The sequence below is a fragment of the Lingula anatina genome, chromosome 2 (genome assembly GCF_051362555.1).
Source record: "Lingula anatina isolate TDL-2025a chromosome 2, LinAna3.0, whole genome shotgun sequence".
Lineage (NCBI taxonomy): Eukaryota > Metazoa > Brachiopoda > Lingulata > Lingulida > Lingulidae > Lingula > Lingula anatina.
Window position 1 is genome coordinate 18838450 of NC_141768.1, and position 18109 is coordinate 18856558.

At 35.9% G+C, this 18109-nt stretch overlaps 2 protein-coding genes across 4 annotated transcripts; one reads left to right on the forward strand and one right to left on the reverse strand.

The window, feature by feature from the left end:
- Positions 1-31: 31 nt before the first annotated feature.
- Positions 32-15723, reverse strand: LOC106174397 (ATPase family AAA domain-containing protein 5). 3 transcript variants are annotated; one of them, XM_087006239.1, is made up of 18 exons: positions 15610-15723; positions 14661-14727; positions 12337-14453; positions 11876-11957; positions 11330-11651; positions 10504-10610; positions 9922-10212; positions 9175-9634; positions 8697-8912; positions 8233-8402; positions 7660-7801; positions 7038-7307; positions 6723-6829; positions 6360-6518; positions 5393-5917; positions 4401-5146; positions 3947-4105; positions 32-3780 (listed from the first exon to the last, which is right to left on the reverse strand). In XM_087006239.1, the coding sequence occupies exons 2-18, from the start codon at positions 14712-14714 to the stop codon at positions 3705-3707; spliced, it is 6003 nt and encodes a 2000-aa protein (XP_086862365.1). In that variant the 5' UTR covers positions 14715-14727; positions 15610-15723; the 3' UTR covers positions 32-3704. The 3 variants fall into 3 exon arrangements, with proteins under 3 accessions (XP_086862365.1, XP_086862366.1, XP_086862364.1); XM_087006240.1 differs by lacking the exon at positions 15610-15723 and adding an exon at positions 15126-15430 and having other exon boundaries at positions 10504-10607; XM_087006238.1 differs by lacking the exon at positions 15610-15723 and adding an exon at positions 15126-15429.
- On the forward strand, positions 15539-17681 carry LOC106174402 (small ribosomal subunit protein uS4). The gene is made up of 5 exons (XM_013555955.2): positions 15539-15686; positions 15935-16168; positions 16405-16591; positions 17234-17337; positions 17493-17681. Exons 2-5 carry the CDS (start codon positions 15952-15954, stop codon positions 17558-17560), a joined length of 576 nt encoding a protein of 191 aa, XP_013411409.1. The 5' UTR covers positions 15539-15686; positions 15935-15951; the 3' UTR covers positions 17561-17681.
- Positions 17682-18109: the final 428 nt, after the last annotated feature.

The following is an 18109-nucleotide window of genomic DNA, read 5'->3' on the forward strand; positions in this document are numbered from 1 at the left end:
GAACTTTTTATCATGCAAGAGACTGCCAGCCCCAGTAGTAAATGCCCTTTATTTCCATATTAATACAAAAATGTATGCTTATATGCCCTGCCAAAATGCAGATTTCACTCATTTTAATTAAAATTAAAAAAACAAAGATATATCACACCAATTCATTAATTTAAAAAAAAACAAACAGATATATCACACCAATTATTAAAATATACATTTAAGTCATATTAAATCCTCTTTTTTACAGGCATAAATTCTATGCATATTACATATCAAACTAGAGGATCAGAGAGGCGATACCGCCTCCGAATATTGTACCACCAGCTGGAGCAAGCGCATTCGTATAACCCCCACATACACAAAATAAGGGACATAGCCACCAGTCTTGTGCTTGACAAGCTGTAAAAATGCAATCAACAAGAATTTTCAAAATATGCAAAAAACATATATGACTAAAAATGGTACAATCAAAGTTAAGTTCATCGTAAGGTAGGTCAAAGGTCAATTTCAAGGTCACAGTAAATTGCCAGTATATGAATTCTTATTCAACTTCAATAGTAACTATGGACCTATCTCTGCCAGGTTTGGAGATAAAAGGGAACCAAAATTTGCAAAGTTCACTTCATGGTGAAAAGTAGGTCAAAGGTCAATTTCAAGGTCACAATTAGATTGCCAATATATGACTTCCTATTCAAGTTCAATAGTAACTATGGACCTATCTCTGCCAGTTTTGGAGATAAAAGGGAAGCAAAATTTGCAAAGTTCAGTTCATGGTGAAAAGTAGGTCAAAGGTCAATTTCAAGGTCACATTAAGATTGCCAGTATATGACTTCCTATTCAACTTCAATAGTAACTATGGACCTATCTCTGCCAGTTTTGGAGATATAAGGGACTAAATGTTATAATTTTGGAGTTGCCATAATGTGCCATAAATTTCCTACAGAAGAAATTAATTAAAATAAAGAAAAGGTCATTTTGGTCAAAATTCTTGAAATGGGGGTGCTCTGAAGTTCCAGATGTTCAAATTTGATGAAATAATGTCATTTTTGACCACAAGTTGTCTGCTTTGCCAAGCCTTATGTTTTATTTTTCCGGAGTTCAAAATTTATTATCCATTACCGTACTGCACATTTTGCTTTCACCACCAATATGTACTTTTTGATACAGCGTAACTTTGGAGATAAAAGGGAAGCAAAATTTGCAAAGTTCAGTTCATGGTGAAAAGTAGGTCAAAGGTCAATTTCAAGGTCACATTTAGATTGCCAATATATGACTTCCTATTCAAGTTCAATAGTAACTATGGACCTATCTCTGCCAGTTTTGGAGATAAAAGGGAAGCAAAATTTGCAAAGTTCACTTCATGGTGAAAAGTAGGTCAAAGGTCAATTTCAAGGTCACATTTAGATTGCCAGTATATGACTTCCTATTCAACTTCAATAGTAACTATGGACCTATCTCTGCCAGTTTTGGAGATAAAAGGGAACCAAAATTTGCAAAGTTCACTTCATGGTGAAAAGTAGGTCAAAGGTCAATTTCAAGGTCACATTTAGATTGCCAGTATATGACTTCCTATTCAACTTCAATAGTAACTATGGACCTATCTCTGCCAGTTTTGGAAATAAAGGGGAACCAAAATTTGCAAAGTTCAGTTCATGGTGAAAAGTAGGTCAAAGGTCAATTTCAAGGTCACATTTAGATTGCCAGTATATGACTTCCTATTCAAGTTCAATAGTAACTATGGACCTATCTCTGCCAGTTTTGGAGATAAAAGGGAACCAAAATTTGCAAAGTTCAGTTCATGGTGAAAAGTAGGTCAAAGGCCAATTTTGAGGTCACATTTAGATTGCCAGTATATGACTTCCTATTCAACTTCAATAGTAAATATGGACCTATCTCTGCCAGTTTTGGAGATAAAGGGGAAGCAAAATTTGCAAAGTTCAGTTCATGGTGAAAAGTAGGTCAAAGGTCAATTTTAAGGTCACATTTAGATTGCCAGTATATGACTTCCTAATCAACTTCAATAGTTACTATGGACCTATCTCTGCCAGTTTTGGAGATATAAGGGACTAAATGTTATAATTTTGGAGTTACCATAATGTGCCTTAAATTTCGTACAGAAAAAATTAATTAAAATAAAGAAAAGGTCATTTTGGTCAAAATTCTTGAAATGGGAGGTGCTCTGAAGTTCCAGATGTTCAAATTTGATGAAATAATGTCATTTTTGACCACAAGTTGTCTGCTTTGCCAAGCCTTATGTTTTATTTTTCCGGAGTTCAAAATTTATTATCCATTACCGTACTGCACATTTTGCTTTCACCACCAATATGTACTTTTTGATACAGTGTAACTCGAAAACCGTATGGAATACAAAAAAACCGAGACCACCTCCAGTGTTGGGCTTTACATGCTCTACAAAATGCAAAAAAGAATGGGTCTCTAGCATTAACGGTTCCCGAATTAGAGACAGTTTTCAGTTTCGGTATCTTATGGCCGCTACTCCCGTGAAAATGCACCGATTGACCCCAAATTCACGGAGATGAAAGATGACCTGAAGGGTAACACTTTCCAATAATATTATTGGTTAAGTCTGTGTGGTGTCTGAATAACAGGGCAAATAATTATTTTTTCGTAAAAAAATTCATTTTTTTGAAAATTTTGGCCCGTTTGACCTTGAAATAAAGGTCAAAGGTCAAATCCAAGGGCATATTTGAAATCTACACATATGACTTTTGGAAAGCCGTCTGTAGAAATTTTTCCCATAATTCCTTCCGTAGGGTAGATAATAAGCATTTAATTTTGCCATTTTTAGACAAGGGTGCATTGTAATGAGTGCCATACCTAGACCCCAAAACTGACAAAGCCCAAATTTTACGTGGAACGAGTTGAGATTATAGGTGACCTAAATCCAAGAGATGGGTACAGGGGCCCTTACCGTCTAGGAGGAGAAGCGGTAATGGTAGCCGTCCGGCGGAGCCGGCGGAGCCGGCGGAACGATCCGGACGGGACTAAAACCATGTGTACCGCCAGCGCTAACGCTGGTGGTACAATAAAATTTGTATCATTTCAAATTAGTTGATAATTTCAATTTACATAGGCCTGTAGGCAGGAGAGGTGGTTGTAAATGAAACACCCTTTTGGAAAGGGAAAGGTCTGTTTCAAGCCAATTTTCATTAATATGGTCATATTGTCAATATGGTGAAAAGGTTCACCTTTTGGAATAAAAAAATTGCTGACTGCAGACCTGCTACATGCATATATACAGCTAGTATTTCATACAATTAATTTAAAAAAGTTCTTACGAGCAGTACCACTTCTTTTTTCATACTAGCATGTCCTTGACAAATTTTGCCCCTTCATTTGGGGAAATGAGATAAGATCAGCTGCTTGCAGGCCCGTAGCCAGGGGGGGGTTCGGGGGGTTCGAAAGAACCGCCCCTTTTGCTGGGAAAAGGTCCACTCTGGGTAAAATTTGATCTAGGTGCATGAAGTTTTCATGGGAAAAGGTCCACTTTTTCAGAAAACGAACCCCCCTTTTTAAATTGCTGGCTACGGGCCTGGCTTGTCTGGATTTTTCTCCTAGTACCTTTTTAAATAGATGTTAAAGATATTATCAAATATATCTCAACAGAATGTGATTTTTACTGAAAGAAAAGTGCACCATCCATCCCCCCTCTCCAAATTCCTTCTGTAAATGTTCACGTAACAGATGCTGTGCTAAAAACTTGAACACAAAGTATCTATGGTAGACTGCTTCAGCTGAAGTCCAATGGAATCCAGATAATGAAAGAACCTAGAGACAAAATATATATAATATATATAATAATATATAACATAATATGTTAATTCCACTGAGTGTTGCATCAAATGCTTCAAGGGTTAAAACAAGTATTCCTAAAAAAACTTTCAAATAGAGAAAAAGTTGTAAGGACACCTTGTAGTTGACAGACAACACATACCTTCTTTTAGCTTTGGCAGACTTTCTAAACTGCTCCATTTTGCACACTGTTCTCAACATAGGAACATAATCCATAGCAACAGCTGTCTTCTGACTTAGTAAATAGGTTGGAAGACTGGACATGATGTTCTCTGTAGCTTTCTTCTTTCCAAGAGCACAACTACATATAAAGATGAAACAGTATGAACATCACATTTTTCAAAGCACTGACACGTGATGCATTCCAAATTGTAACCTAGCATGCATTTTACAAAACATTATAACACATTATTTATAACATGCAACAAGAGTTATATAGTTAACAAAAATTGACAGGCAAGTTATTATGTCTTGTTAGGCCTAAGCATTTAACCATAAACCCGTCTTGTGTTAAAACTGTTGAATGTTTAAATGCAAATCTTTCTAAAAGTACAATACAGAACACCAACCAAAAAGCACATATGTATTACATATACCTGAGCTGGGCATTGGTCACCTCTTTTAACTTGATGGTGTTTGGTCTAACTGGTAACTCAACAGGTATCTGAACCGTGGACAGGGCTAACTCCTGGTCAGCAGCATTAAGACTCTTCACTCCAGCCATCACCTGTGATAGTCCCTTAGACAAATTCTGGAAACTTGCCAACTTGCTTGAAATGACCAGATCTTCTGAAGTGCATTTGCTTTGTTCTTTGAATTCATCACAGCAAGATGGCAACTTGTCCAAAAAACCTGGAAATTCTAAACCTGGATAAGGATGACAGTCCAGTCTGTCTGCTGAGGCTCCCCTGTGTAAGACCATATAAGAATCCATGTATGAGCAATTGTCATAGTAATCTGAAAAAGCTTGTATGCTTTGCTTTACTAGAGCATCGACCCGTGGGTTTCTTTCTGTGCTGTCACTTTGTACAAGGGCTTCTTTGTCACTTTTTTTGCCTACAGGTCCCCTACTTTCATGTGACTCCTTTGAGGTTGATGTTCTATCAGTGGACAAAGTCAAAAAGTCTGATCCCTCACAGTCAAATACATCATCTAACATTCTTTTCCTCTTCTTGTCCATCTCGACTTCATTTGGCATGAGTAACTGGACATCATAAGATGGTGCTGACCATTCTGTCTTTGGTAAAGGTAATAGGGGGGCAATATTTGCTTGGATAATGTCAATACCAAGATGCTCAAAAATGTGAAGGATTGATTCTTTGCTGTAAATGTTACCTGCTTCCTGAAAATGTTTGGAATATCTTCATTAATTTTAAACTAAAACCAGTTTGCTATTCACTAGATTGACTTTCATTTGAAAAATATAATTTGAGTTATGCTGATTCAAGAATGTCATAATATTGAATAAATCATGAAATTTCTAAAATAAATATGTGAGATTGAGAGACTTGCCTTGTTAACAAGCCAAATGGAGTAATTACAATGAACGAATGTCATCTTTTAAAAAAACTCTTCATATAGCACCTACCTTCATGAAGCTGATCAAATTTTGTCCAGAAAAATTAAACTCATTAATTCCCATCACAGAATCCAAACAGTTCAGGTGTATTAGTGGTAAGTTCACATTTGCAATATTCAGTTCTGTTGTATCTTGGGTGTCCTCTGGGAACTGAGTACTGCTATTATCTGTAACAACTTCTGGAGGTAATTTTTGTATTGGCATACAAGGTAAACTACTTGAAGAATCCTCTTCAATGATTGGCACTTTCTTTAATTTTCTTTTCCTAGAAAATGTCACATCAAAATCATCATCTGTTTCCAGTTTTGAGTTATCAAGACAAATTTGATCATGTCCCTTGGATACCAGTTTTTTAATGGAAAAGCTACTTTCCTCTTGCTTTAATCCCCCACCAGATGTCAGCCAAAACTGGAGAGCCAAAATGGTTTGACGAATATCTCCATGATATAATTCTACAAGACTGTAAATGTCGCTGTAATCTGTCCTGAGATTCTCAGCAAGGCACATAACCTGTAGGTAGCTGGCAGTATTTTTCTGTAAGAAAAAGCACATGATACCACTGAAAGTCTCTAAATCAACTGTGTAGTACAAAATCGTCTAAAAATTCAATCCAGAGTGCTACCAATTGTCCACAAAAAATTCTTTAGTTCATCACTGCATCAGCTATCATTAATTTTTTTCTAATCACATATGCAAATTTGAAATTAAGCTAATACTACAAATCCACATTAAGTTGTATTAGAAAGGAAAACACAGACTTGTAAACAAATACACCATTGTAGCAGTGATTACGTCCATTTGTACATACTATCTACCATCTACTATTGTAAACACAGTCTGCTTCAGTTCTGACTTCAAGGCACAATTGTATAATCTTGCTTGTGCTTTGGATAACTGGTGTTTCTTAACATTTTAGCATCCTGCAAAGTTTTTTAATACTATCATTTCAATATTTGAATCAAATCTTGATTCTTACCAGCGAAGGTGTCTTGAATACCAGCTGTTCATATTTTCCCTCAAACTTATCCGAAAAGTTGACATCAGAGGTGGTGAGGAGAATGGGGATCTTGGTGGTATCCATTATGGTTTGGATCGCTGCCCAGAAACCCTTGTCTTCTTCAAAAGCCACATCAACCTGTATCAAATGTGTATGTATATTTTGAACATTATTTCATTATTGCTCAAACATTTTATTGATCACAAATTCTTTAACTGTCCAAATTGTAATACCAATAGGTGAATACCTATATGTAAAAAATATACACCAAGCTGCAAAGTCTCTTCTAGAAACTAACTGATTCTGATATGATTTCTATCAAAATGAATGCAACTGCTTTACCTCTTCAAACAAAATTAGAGATGCCTTTGACAAGTTAAGTCCCCTTTTTGTTCCACCTTCCTGCGATGACCCTGTTTGTGACTGCACCATGGGGATCCCATCCTTGCCTATAAATACAAAAATTTTCTGCATTTCTCCTTTTTTCAACATGATACTTTATGCCAGTAAACCTAAATTATCACGTCTATGATATTAAAATAACAAAGCAATGAGAATGAATAAAGTAGTAACTGTTCACAATATTTCCGTTTTTCCAAATAAACTTTTACCAAAAATACCAGTATTGTTCTAGACAAAATGTCAGATGAAGCATACCTTGCTTTTGGTCTGATTTTTTGTTTTTTCTTGGAGAATTGTGAACAACTCTTGGTTCTTGCTTTTCTGTCCTCTTACTGGTTTTCTCCTTAGCTCCGTCCTTTCTTCCCAGTAAAACTGAATTCGCTTTTTTCTCATTTTTGCCTTGCCCGCTGCCACTGGCATCAAGGTGTTTTTCTTTATTTTGTGCACCAGAAGCCTTGCTAAAGAAGTTGGCAAATGTGGTAGGAAGTTTCTTCTCTGGTTTGGATGTTATTTTGGTTGTAGAAGCTAAATTCGAAATGAAAACATAAACATGCTTTTAACTGTATATACATTCAAGTGCTCTTTCCATTGCCAAAACCCTTTTCTGTCAAAACTAAGCCTAATAAAAAAGTTTTATTTTCATCTAATCATTCAAAACCTTCATAGGAAATACATACAATGCACAGCTTCGCTGAACAAATAAAACTATCACCAAAGATCTTGCCTTATATTTGTGCATTAAAATTATTTTTTATTCCCTTTCATCTGAGGAGTCTTATAGTAAAAACTCTAAAAGTCATATTTCACAATCTAATATTGTATATAAGTACACTTCAGCTACTGTCTCCTACCAAAACTTTAGTCTCTGTACACTCACCACCATCTCCAGTTGCCATGGTGAAAGGGTCGTTATTATTCTCCATATTTTTCTTGCACACCTGATGTGACTGCGTGGCCTCCTGCAGCTGAGAAATAATGTGCTTACCACTGCGTCTAGCAGAGGCATTCACTTCAAACACCTAAAATTGTCAAAGGTACTAGCTATTACTATCATAAAATAAATAAAAATGAAACAAATTTTAATCATGAATGTGTTTTCTTCATTTTTTGCAATTAATTAATTACACTTAAGCAACAGGAACTTTCAACAAACCATCTAACAAAATCTACCTGGACCTATCAAATATGTCACAAGTTTTCTTTTTTTAATAAAGCCAACATACATAATATACAAAATAATAGGAAAGTAAAATGACTTGTTTTAGTTAACACTTATTTATGTCAATGCAACTAGCCAGCATGTTTCTTGATAAACTCTTTGTTATTTATTATTATTATCATTTTTTTTTTTTTGGGGGGGGGGGGGTAGTTAGCAGCTGGTTCATATGCACAGCAATCACTTCAACATTATCAGAATTGTTTTATCCATTCAACAAGTGCCCTATGTCACCTTATATCCTAGTTCCCTGGCTAAAGCATGTACTGTGGCAGTTTTGCCCACTCCTTGTGGCCCCTGAATCAGCATAGTGTTACAATAGTTTTCTTCTTCTTCATAATCACTTTCTGCAGTGTCACTCACAGCGAAATCACTTTCATCGTCTGTCCACCAATCTTGGGAGCCTGGAAAAAGTTAATATCTTAAGTAAAAATCACTCTGAAAATCACTCACTTTTTCCTTGCATCTTTCTAGATAATTGTTTAGTTCCTTATGGTACAACTGTTAATAACGTGAAGACTTTTGAGGTTACTTGAAATATAAAGTGCCATACCTTATATTCTTAGGTAAACCATGTGATGCTATTTTACTGTAAATACCAGTATTAAAATTGAAACAAAGTTTGGGCTAGTGGCTCAAAACTGAAGAGTTTGGTTTGCACAATTTCATTATGACAATATGAAGACATAAGAAAATACCTTCTTTGATTTCTTTGTTCTTTAAATCTGCCTTCTTCTTTAGTTTGGCTTCTTTCTGCATCAACTTCTGCAGTTTCCTGGCATCCCTGTCCATTCTGTGTTTCCAGTCCATTAGCCAGGTCTTGAGGCGAGCCACAACACTGGTGTTACCGATGACATCTGCCGCATTCGCTGGCAAGTACTTCTCAGTCCACATCAACTCCTTTTCATTTACCACTGTAATGAGAATATACAAACAACTCAAATAACAATGATCAAACACAAGGGTGAAAGTACTAGGAAAACAATTTCAGTGTTTTCAACCTTTACGTAAAATGATAATTAAGCTACCATAATATGCAACAAAACAGTAGATGCATTTGTAATCAGCATAACATTAACAGTATATGCATCAATGTATTAACTCTATATATCTTTATGTTCAAATAGATTATCGTAAGGTAAATTCACATGCCAATAAAATTTCAGTAATCCTCACCTTCATTGTCCATCTTTGCAGGGACTTTAGGTTTCTCTGGACTGTCACCTAAAACAATACAGTCATTTTCTTTGGATGAGTCCCTTTTGTATCTAAGGGCCTCAGTTTCTTCAGGATCACTTGTGGAGGTCTGTAACCTGCAAGATCTTCTTCTGGAACTCCTGCCCTCCTTGTGTAGAGAGGGAGAAGTGTCTGTGGTGTCTTTTTTCCTCTTCTTCCTATTGTTTGTCTCAACTTCCACAGCGTCCTCAGTATCAGGTTGCTTTCTTTTTTTGCTCTTCCCTCCACCGTTTGCTTGTTTCTTTTCCTTATCTGTTTCTGCATCTGATTCTGGTATATGGCGTCTGCTGAGATATGACTTATACACTCTTTTCACAGGAAATCCCTGGTTTGCTGCAGCTATCTCTGATAGTATGACTTTAACAACATCCTCACCCAATTCTCTGTGACCTACAAAATTCTGAAAAAAAAAGCAAAAAGTACATAATTAAGTAAACTTTTGAGATATCTACACAATCAATTCTTTAATCTGGTTTTATAAATGAACATCTGAAATTTATTGGGCTCATTCTCCAAAAACCTTTCAATAAATATTCCAATTTTCTATAGCAAAGCTTAATAATAATAATTATACTTAGAATTGGTGTACAATCTATATCCAGTTTAACCAGACTCGACTTAAATGATTAAGTTATTCAAGGAACTTGAATTCCTTTATCAATAACTAAAATAACATCTTTCTCATACCTGGTCTACCTTTTTATAACCAAGGTCAATTATTTCTGAAAACATGCCGGGTGTCAAAGGCTTTGTCTCATCAACTCTATCAAATTCACAATTTGGGGGACGAAACTTTACAGGCAACTGTGGAGTAGAAAGGTTCCACAAATGTTGAACCTCTGAGGCAGTATAAATTTTCTGCTGCACATGGTTGTCTTTTGGAAAAGGAGGGTAATCGGCAGCAACTGTGGAAGCACCAATAGATGACTGCTTCTTTAGGGGTTCTGGGACACTGCTCAAGAGAAACTGTCTTCTGGCCTAAAATCAAAGATTTTAAAATAGATCAAATTTCTCCTTAAAAAATGCCCATATGGATGACAGCTTTCAATCTTACGATGGATATGAGAACCATGGCCAAAAAAGAGAAAAGAATTTTCAATACAAAAGAGATCATCCAGATAACTCTAAGCACTTAATTGCACTTTATTTAAAGATAAAGCAATTTAAGATGTATTTTATCATGCTAACAAGCTTCAATAACAAATTAATTATCAGCATTCAACACAACAAAATATTTTAAGATTTGTGGTACAAGTAAGAGAGGTTCACCTGCAGCGCTGCGTCCTCCTCCTTGGTGAGTTTCTTTCTTGGTTTCTCCTCTGGCTTCTTTTCTTTGGCATCTCGTCTTGGTTGAAAGATCGAAGCAAGCTTAACTGCTATTGAATCAAAAATTAAGGACCATCTGTAGCACACAGAATGGACTTCCATCACACATCAGCATCATAAAACACACTTAAGATACAACTGACAAAAATAGTTATTTTCCTTACAGCTTGAATAAGCATCCATGATTTCCAAGTTCAGTGAAGTGACAAATGATTTCTTAGTAACCAAGTTGAATTTTGTACAAGCCTTACAGTTACAAAGTTTATAAGTTTATTATAACTGATTTGAGCCAAAATGTTCAAACATAATTGAAGTTATGGTTGCCTTTCAGAAGGACTGTACTGCACTCATAACAAATGAGTCATAATAAGGTTACAGAATCATTCATCTTTCCCAGTCCTTGATTTTTAATTTCCTATGCTGGGGTAGCGCTAACACTTGCCAATTTAGCCAAATGCTAAAACTGACTTAAATTGGCTAAAGAAAAAGGGCTATGTTTGACATGTTTTAGCCAAATTATAACCATTTTGATAACAAAATGACAAAAATGCGGTGATTTGGCTAAGCGAAAAAAATTGCTCGCGCTACGCCAGCTATGTATAACATTATAACAAATCTATACACAATTAAAATGATAGTTTCTCAGTATGTATTTTTAAAATTTCTTATCTTTATATGTCAATATAATGTACATCATCACTAGTACATGTCATATGTTAAAGAAATTCATTCGTTATTTCTTTTTGCTACCTTTTTGACATAATTTTACCTTTCTTGGGAGTTTTCTTTTTAGGCGTATCTCCTTGTTTTGGCTTGGAACACTTATCCTTTACTTTGATAACAGTAATTTCTTCTTCCTCACCACCTTTTGACTTTGACCGTTTTGTGCTCTTCTTTCCGTCTGACACTTGCAACAATGCTTGGTTGGCTAACTGAGCACTGTGTCTGGACGAACGGCGTACACCACATACTTTTTCTTCATTGTGAGCACTTTTGCCACCTTTGGATTTCTGCTTAGATTTTATTTTAGTGGATTTAGTTTTGGCTTTTTGGAGCAACTCTTGAGCTTTATTCTTTTGCTGGATACTGATCTGAAAAATACAGTACAGCAAACTTCATGCATTGTAATGTCTATTTCTTAAAATCATTCAATCCTTCATCAAATGGTGATACAACTAGAAAATTTAGTTGCCCAAAAGACAACAAAAACTGTTTGAGAGAAATAATATAAAGTTAAATAAAAGATAAATAAAAATTATCAACAAAAATATTTTTCAATAAATTTATAATATGAACAGAGCACACATCATAATACCTTTGCTTTAATGTTTGCATTTTTGGAAGACTTTGGGGTAAATACTGCATCTTCCTCCAAATCAGTATTTTTTCCTCTCACCCTGGAGAAAAATATTCAGTTGAGAAATATAAATTTCATGATGACAACAGTATACAAATTTCAGTTATGTGAATATACAACTGAATACTTCTCGAGTTCATTTCAATTTTTTTAGTTAACCTACTTCTATTAAAGATTCTGACAGCAAAGAAAGTACTGTAATACATAATTATATAAGTAGTTACAACTAAACAAAAAAATGTTAGGGACCTAAAATTACATCAGAACACATCATATTAGCTTTTGAAAGAGTTAAAACTTCTCCCAGGCAAAAAGATAAGCTAATGAAACAACAAAGGGGAAGTGGGGCATCCAGGGAAATTATTTGCAGCAAGTTTATGCTCAGCTGATAAAAATAATTTAAAATTAATGTAACTTACCTTGTGATGGTCATTTTCAGGCCACCATCTTTTTTCTTATTCATTTTTGCCTTGAAAACACTTTTTAATGCCTTTTTCTTGGTGGAGTCTGGTTTTAAACTGCTCTTTGTCTGTCGCAATGGAGTTTTCCTTGGGGTAGAGTCATGTGAATCTTCATCTACCGACATGCCTATATCATGTGTTGTCATAACATCCACAGATTTATTCCCTGTCATATTGTGCATTTTCTTCACAATCTTCGGAGGTGTTGCAACCACAATGTCATCGCCAATTTTTTTCTTTTTCTGTGAGCTTCCCATTCTGACAGTTGCTGAGATCTGAACATCATGCTTTCTTTTTCCAGTTTCCCTTCTTTTTAAGGGTGTGGCATTCGAATCCTCACTATTCACATAAATGGACTTCTCATTCTTCGTAGATTCATTTGTCTTTAGTGGTGTCATGAGCAAAACCTCTTCCTCCTCTTGTGGAGTTGCTGATTTAGATTTTTTACCTTTTTTGGTGGAAGAGGTTTCTTTACTATTTCTTTTAACTTTGTCTTGTGAATCATTATTTTCAGTGCAATTCTTCTTGACATCATTCTCTGCAGTCTCTTCCTTTGTTGGTTTTACGACTCCCATCTGAAATCCCTTAGCTGTGAACATAATGGTAGCTTGAGTGGATTTTTGACTGACTGGTGCTGTAGACTTGGAACTCAGGAAAGCTTTGGCACTTTCGCTAATCTGTTTTACTTGGCTTTCACTCGAGTCATGGCTTTCTCCTTGTAATATGTTTTTACTGGAATCATTAGGCATACAAGCCACATCTTTTTGGTCACTGGTAGCTTTATTTTCATCAACAGGAATGTTTCGTGCCTTTTTGTCCAAGGCAATATCATAGGTGCCAAGTTGAATGATTTCTAAATCGAGATCATTTTCTTCAGCGATTACATTTGATCTTCTTTTTCCACTTCTTGGACTGGAACCATCACTTTTTTCACTACATTCACTAGTTTCTGAGGGTTTTGTTTTCTTTTTCTTTTCTTTTTTAATACTTGATAGAGATACAGAAGAATGCACATCAGCAGTTATAGTTAGTTGTTTGTGTATGGTCTTCTTTTCAAAGGACTGTGATCCTTCCCCTGTTTTCTTAAAAAACCTCCCTATCCCCAGCTGAGGTTTCTTTTCAGATGTCCCCCTGTCCATAATGTTCTCTTCATCACCACATGGACTTTCGTTTTTTGTTTCCTCTTCTCCTGCATTGGATGGTGGTTTTTGCTCTTTACTTTCAATGGGAGAGCCTGAAGCACTTTCTACAGAATTATCCTTAAGAAACTCCTGATAAGAGATCTCCATGTAAAGGGAACGAGAGGAATTAAAACCATCCTCTTCCATGGCTTTTTCATTTTCAGAATCCATATCACAATCTCCTGCATCAGTAACACTGTCATTCTCGTTCAGTTCTAGACTGCTCTTCTCTTTTGAGTCTACATCATCACAATTCATGCTCAAAAAATCCTGGTATGAAATTTCACAAACATCCTCTTTGGACGCAGTCTTAGTTACCTCCGTCAGTTCTTCAGCTGAAGACTTCTGGCATATTTTGGATTTATCATCATCAAAAGGCAAGTCATTTTTTTCAATTTTCTTAGTTATGCAATCTTTCTTTCTCTTTGTCTTCTTTCCATGTACTGTCAGATGGGATCCATCATCTCCATCTGAAATATCATTTACTAATGCACTTGCTTGCTGAGCATCCTTCTCGGATACTATTGTACCTGATATTGAAGGGTTCTTCTGATTTCCATTTACAGCTTTAGCAAGTTTCTTTGATCTAGTCTTGCCTGTCTGTTTATCAACTTTCAATTCAGAAGTATCTACATCCTCATTTTTGGTCATGGTGGATTCTTTATCAGGTTTGTCTAATGGAGCAGCTGTAACCATTCCACCAGCACTTTGACTTACACTCTCTTTGCTCTTTAAACCCCCATTACAAGGTGGTGAGGATAGCTTGTTGAAGTAACCAAGCAATGTTGATTTATTCTCTATTACTGGTTGAGATTTTAAAGGTTTCTTGAAGAAATCTGTGATAGTTGCAATTTTCCGGCTGGGGGTTATGTCCTGATTTGCTGCAAGGCCTCCCTGGATAGAGAGAAAAGGTTATAACGAAACATATCCTACTGCTGCAATGATGCAATGTATGTTAAAAATGTGTGATTTTATTTCCTATCTACAAGCATATATATCATATGTATATAAAAACTTATACAACCAACACCCTTCAATCAGTATATGTTTAGAAGAAAACATGCTTGGAAAGAGAAAACTTGTAGCAGAGCTTATACATACTCCTTCCTCTTTTTCTACCTTGCTGCCACCCTCCATTGGTATTATCCCAGGCATCAGTATTTTCAGGCTAGAATAATTAAAAGGTATTCAAAATTATCTTTGCACACGAATGTGCCCCGTCCAAATAATTCATTTGTAATTTGACCAGTTCATAAAATTAAACATAAACAGTTGTTAAGCTAGTGCACTGATCTGAAGATAATGGTTTGTCAGGTAAGAAGGGATAGCAATTCGATATTATTTAAGAAATTGGTGGTGATCATCAAGCTTCACAGTTGTGTTATTTTTAAAAAGAAAACAAAATGACAGATTTATGGAATATTCTACAACTTAGTACCGCAGACCTACATTCGTACAATACAGACAATATTGATATGATTGAAAATGCTTTTCAGCAGAAAGCTACATGGTAATGTGAATGGGTCAACACTACATTTTAAGGGGACCTAAAGAAGTGTTACTTACTTTTTTAAACGACCTGATCTGCTGAGTGAAAACCTCTAAGGTTAAAACCGGCAGCCGATGAAAATATTCCTAACATAATAAATCTGGCGCGAAAAATATTCCAAACTAACCTTGACCTTGGTGGACAAACTGTATTCAGAGTTAACCAAACTATTCCGAATATACCTTCGATATATTGTTTTAATGTTTGATGTATCAAATTTACGCAAAAGAAGTGTAATCTACAATAAAAAATAACATTGAGATTAATTTACATTGAAAAACATACAGGAGCTACTTTTACTACAATTATTGGTGCTGCTTTTAACCAGACCAACCCACAACGCAACTCCGTCACGAGAAATAAGTTCCAAATATTATACATTTTTGTATCATCAAGCAATGCTCTAGACCCATTTGTTTATTATATGGACTTATATCTTAATATATATAATTTCATTATGTCACTATAAATTTAAGATATCATATCTATATCCAAACTCACTTTAACCAGGCGCATCAATATATCAGTAGCCCTACTTCTCCCTTTTCCCGCAAGCTGCCATCGTGTGACCACGTTGAGTAGGTTCCTCAAACTGAATTTAAGTTTGTTACGATGTTGCACAAGGTTAACCCATCATTTAAATGCATAAAAGGAGATAAGAGCACCTTTTTTAGTTTAAAGTAAATAAATACATTTGAACCTTAATTCTAATGCGTTTTTCATTAACATACGGCAAGCACGTGTTAACCGACCGGCCGTTTTCCCCACAGGGCCACACACTTAGCCGTCATCATTTTATCTTTCGTTCTCTCTTTTCACTTCCCAGGTGGCTAATAGAACAAGATGCCGACAATTCCACTTGTGAGTAGCAAGACCTACACGACTCCTAGGCGTCCTTTTGAGAAGGAACGTCTTGATCAGGAGTTGAAACTGATCGGAGAATATGGTCTGCGCAACAAACGTGAAGTTTGGCGTGTAAAGTACACTTTGGCCAAGATCCGTAAGGCTGCCAGAGAACTGTTGACACTCGAAGAGAAGGACCCAAGACGTCTTTTTGAGGGTAAGAACCAGTGGCCACGGTCATAAGCCTTACGCATTGAATTACTTATTCAATTGACAAGTCTCATTATATTAATATCAGTCATATCTTATATATCCTATTTACAAGTCTAGATTGAAAAATGGCAGATACACCTTTAACGTAATGTACAGTATTTGTGGTCATGTGCAGGGTGAAGGAGCAAATTCTATTGTTTGCCAAATGTAGCAGAAAGATGAAAGTGTTCCTCATTTCAGGAAATGCTCTTCTACGTCGTCTGGTGCGTATTGGAGTACTGGATGAAGGCAAGATGAAGCTTGATTACGTGTTGGGTCTTCGCCAGGAAGATTTCTTAGAGCGTCGTCTTCAAACTCAGGTGTTCAAGCTTGGGCTTGCCAAGAGTATTCACCATGCTCGTGTGTTGATCCGCCAAAGGCACATCCGGTTAGTAAAGGGTTAAAAATGAACCCAGAAGGTTTTGATTTTTTGATGAAAGGGTTTTTGTTGCAGACTTTCTTTGGATTGAGTAGTAAATGATTTTATATTTTAAATGAAATTTATAATTTATTGTTTGTTAGTACCTTTTTAATGAGTTGTTGAAACCTTTTATACTTAGATAAATCTCCAAAATCTACGTGGAGGTGGTTGTGTGTTTTGAATCAGTTAGGTCACTTGGGCGATTGCCCTACACCTAACAAGCTCAGTTTTCCTGTGAGCCAATTGGGCAAATGCCTTATGTTCACACCCATGGATCAGTGTTTGGACCATTTAAGTACGTGTGAGCCAATTAGGCAAATGCCTTATGCTCACACTAGGTTGTGCCAGGGGAACAAGGCCTACATTTACAGAAGGTCTTGTAATTAAGGTGAGGTAATTAGTTTGGAGGAAATGTTCTCACTCTTGAGGTTATGCACCTCTTTTTCAATGCTGAGTAAGGCACTTTCCTTTCACTTGGTTAGAAAACTTTCATTTTAAAGGTGAAATTGGTGATTGCATATCCATGAGAAAATGAACTTTTGTTGGATATTTCTAATTGTTTACAATTAGAATGATAACTTATATGCTCTCTCTCTTTGTTGCTTTTAGTGTTAGAAAACAGGTTGTGAACATCCCATCCTTTGTGGTCCGTTTGGATTCCCAGAAACACATCGACTTCTCCCTGAAGTCCCCATATGGTGGTGGCCGTGCAGGTCTGTATGAATACACCTCCATAGTCTGAACAAGTCTTATATAACTAAACATGTATTCCAGAAAGTGAAAGTTTTTCGAAAGTTGGTCTTTTTTAAAAGCAATTTTTTTTCCTTAGCAAGTTGATTTTGAAGTGATTTGTTTTACATTGCTCCAGGTCGTGTGAAGAGGAAGAATATGAAGAAGGGTGGAGGTGGTGGTGGTGATGATGAAGACGAGGATTAAGCTTCAAAAAAGACTCCCATCACATTATCATTATATTGTGCCACGAGTTGCAGAAGAAAGACTGTCTGAATTTTGTGATGTGGATCATATTGCATTGAAGAATAAATTTGTAGAATCGGAATTTATGGTTTTCATGTGTGAATTTGTATAAATGCATAGGAAACTTCTGTTGGAGTTCAGTGTTCTACAATTTTCTGTTTAAAAAACGGCCTCCAGCTGCTTCACCATTTACTCTTGAATCTTCACTTCTTGAATAGGTAATAACTAAACTTTGACAGGAGAGCAAGAAAGGCATACTGAACTACAGAGATGAAATGATTCCGATTACATCCAAGATTGTCCTTGCAAATCAATTCAAAACGTAAGAAAAACAATGTAAATATTTTAACTTTAATTGACACCTTGCAATGGTGCACTTCGAAAACCGATTCTCTTATTAAACGGGCCTGTTTTACCATATTTCACATAAAACTGCTCGATTATATCATTCTAAAGATGAATAGGTCTCTGACCAGAAGCTTGATGAAACGAGTTGATGAGAAAGCATAA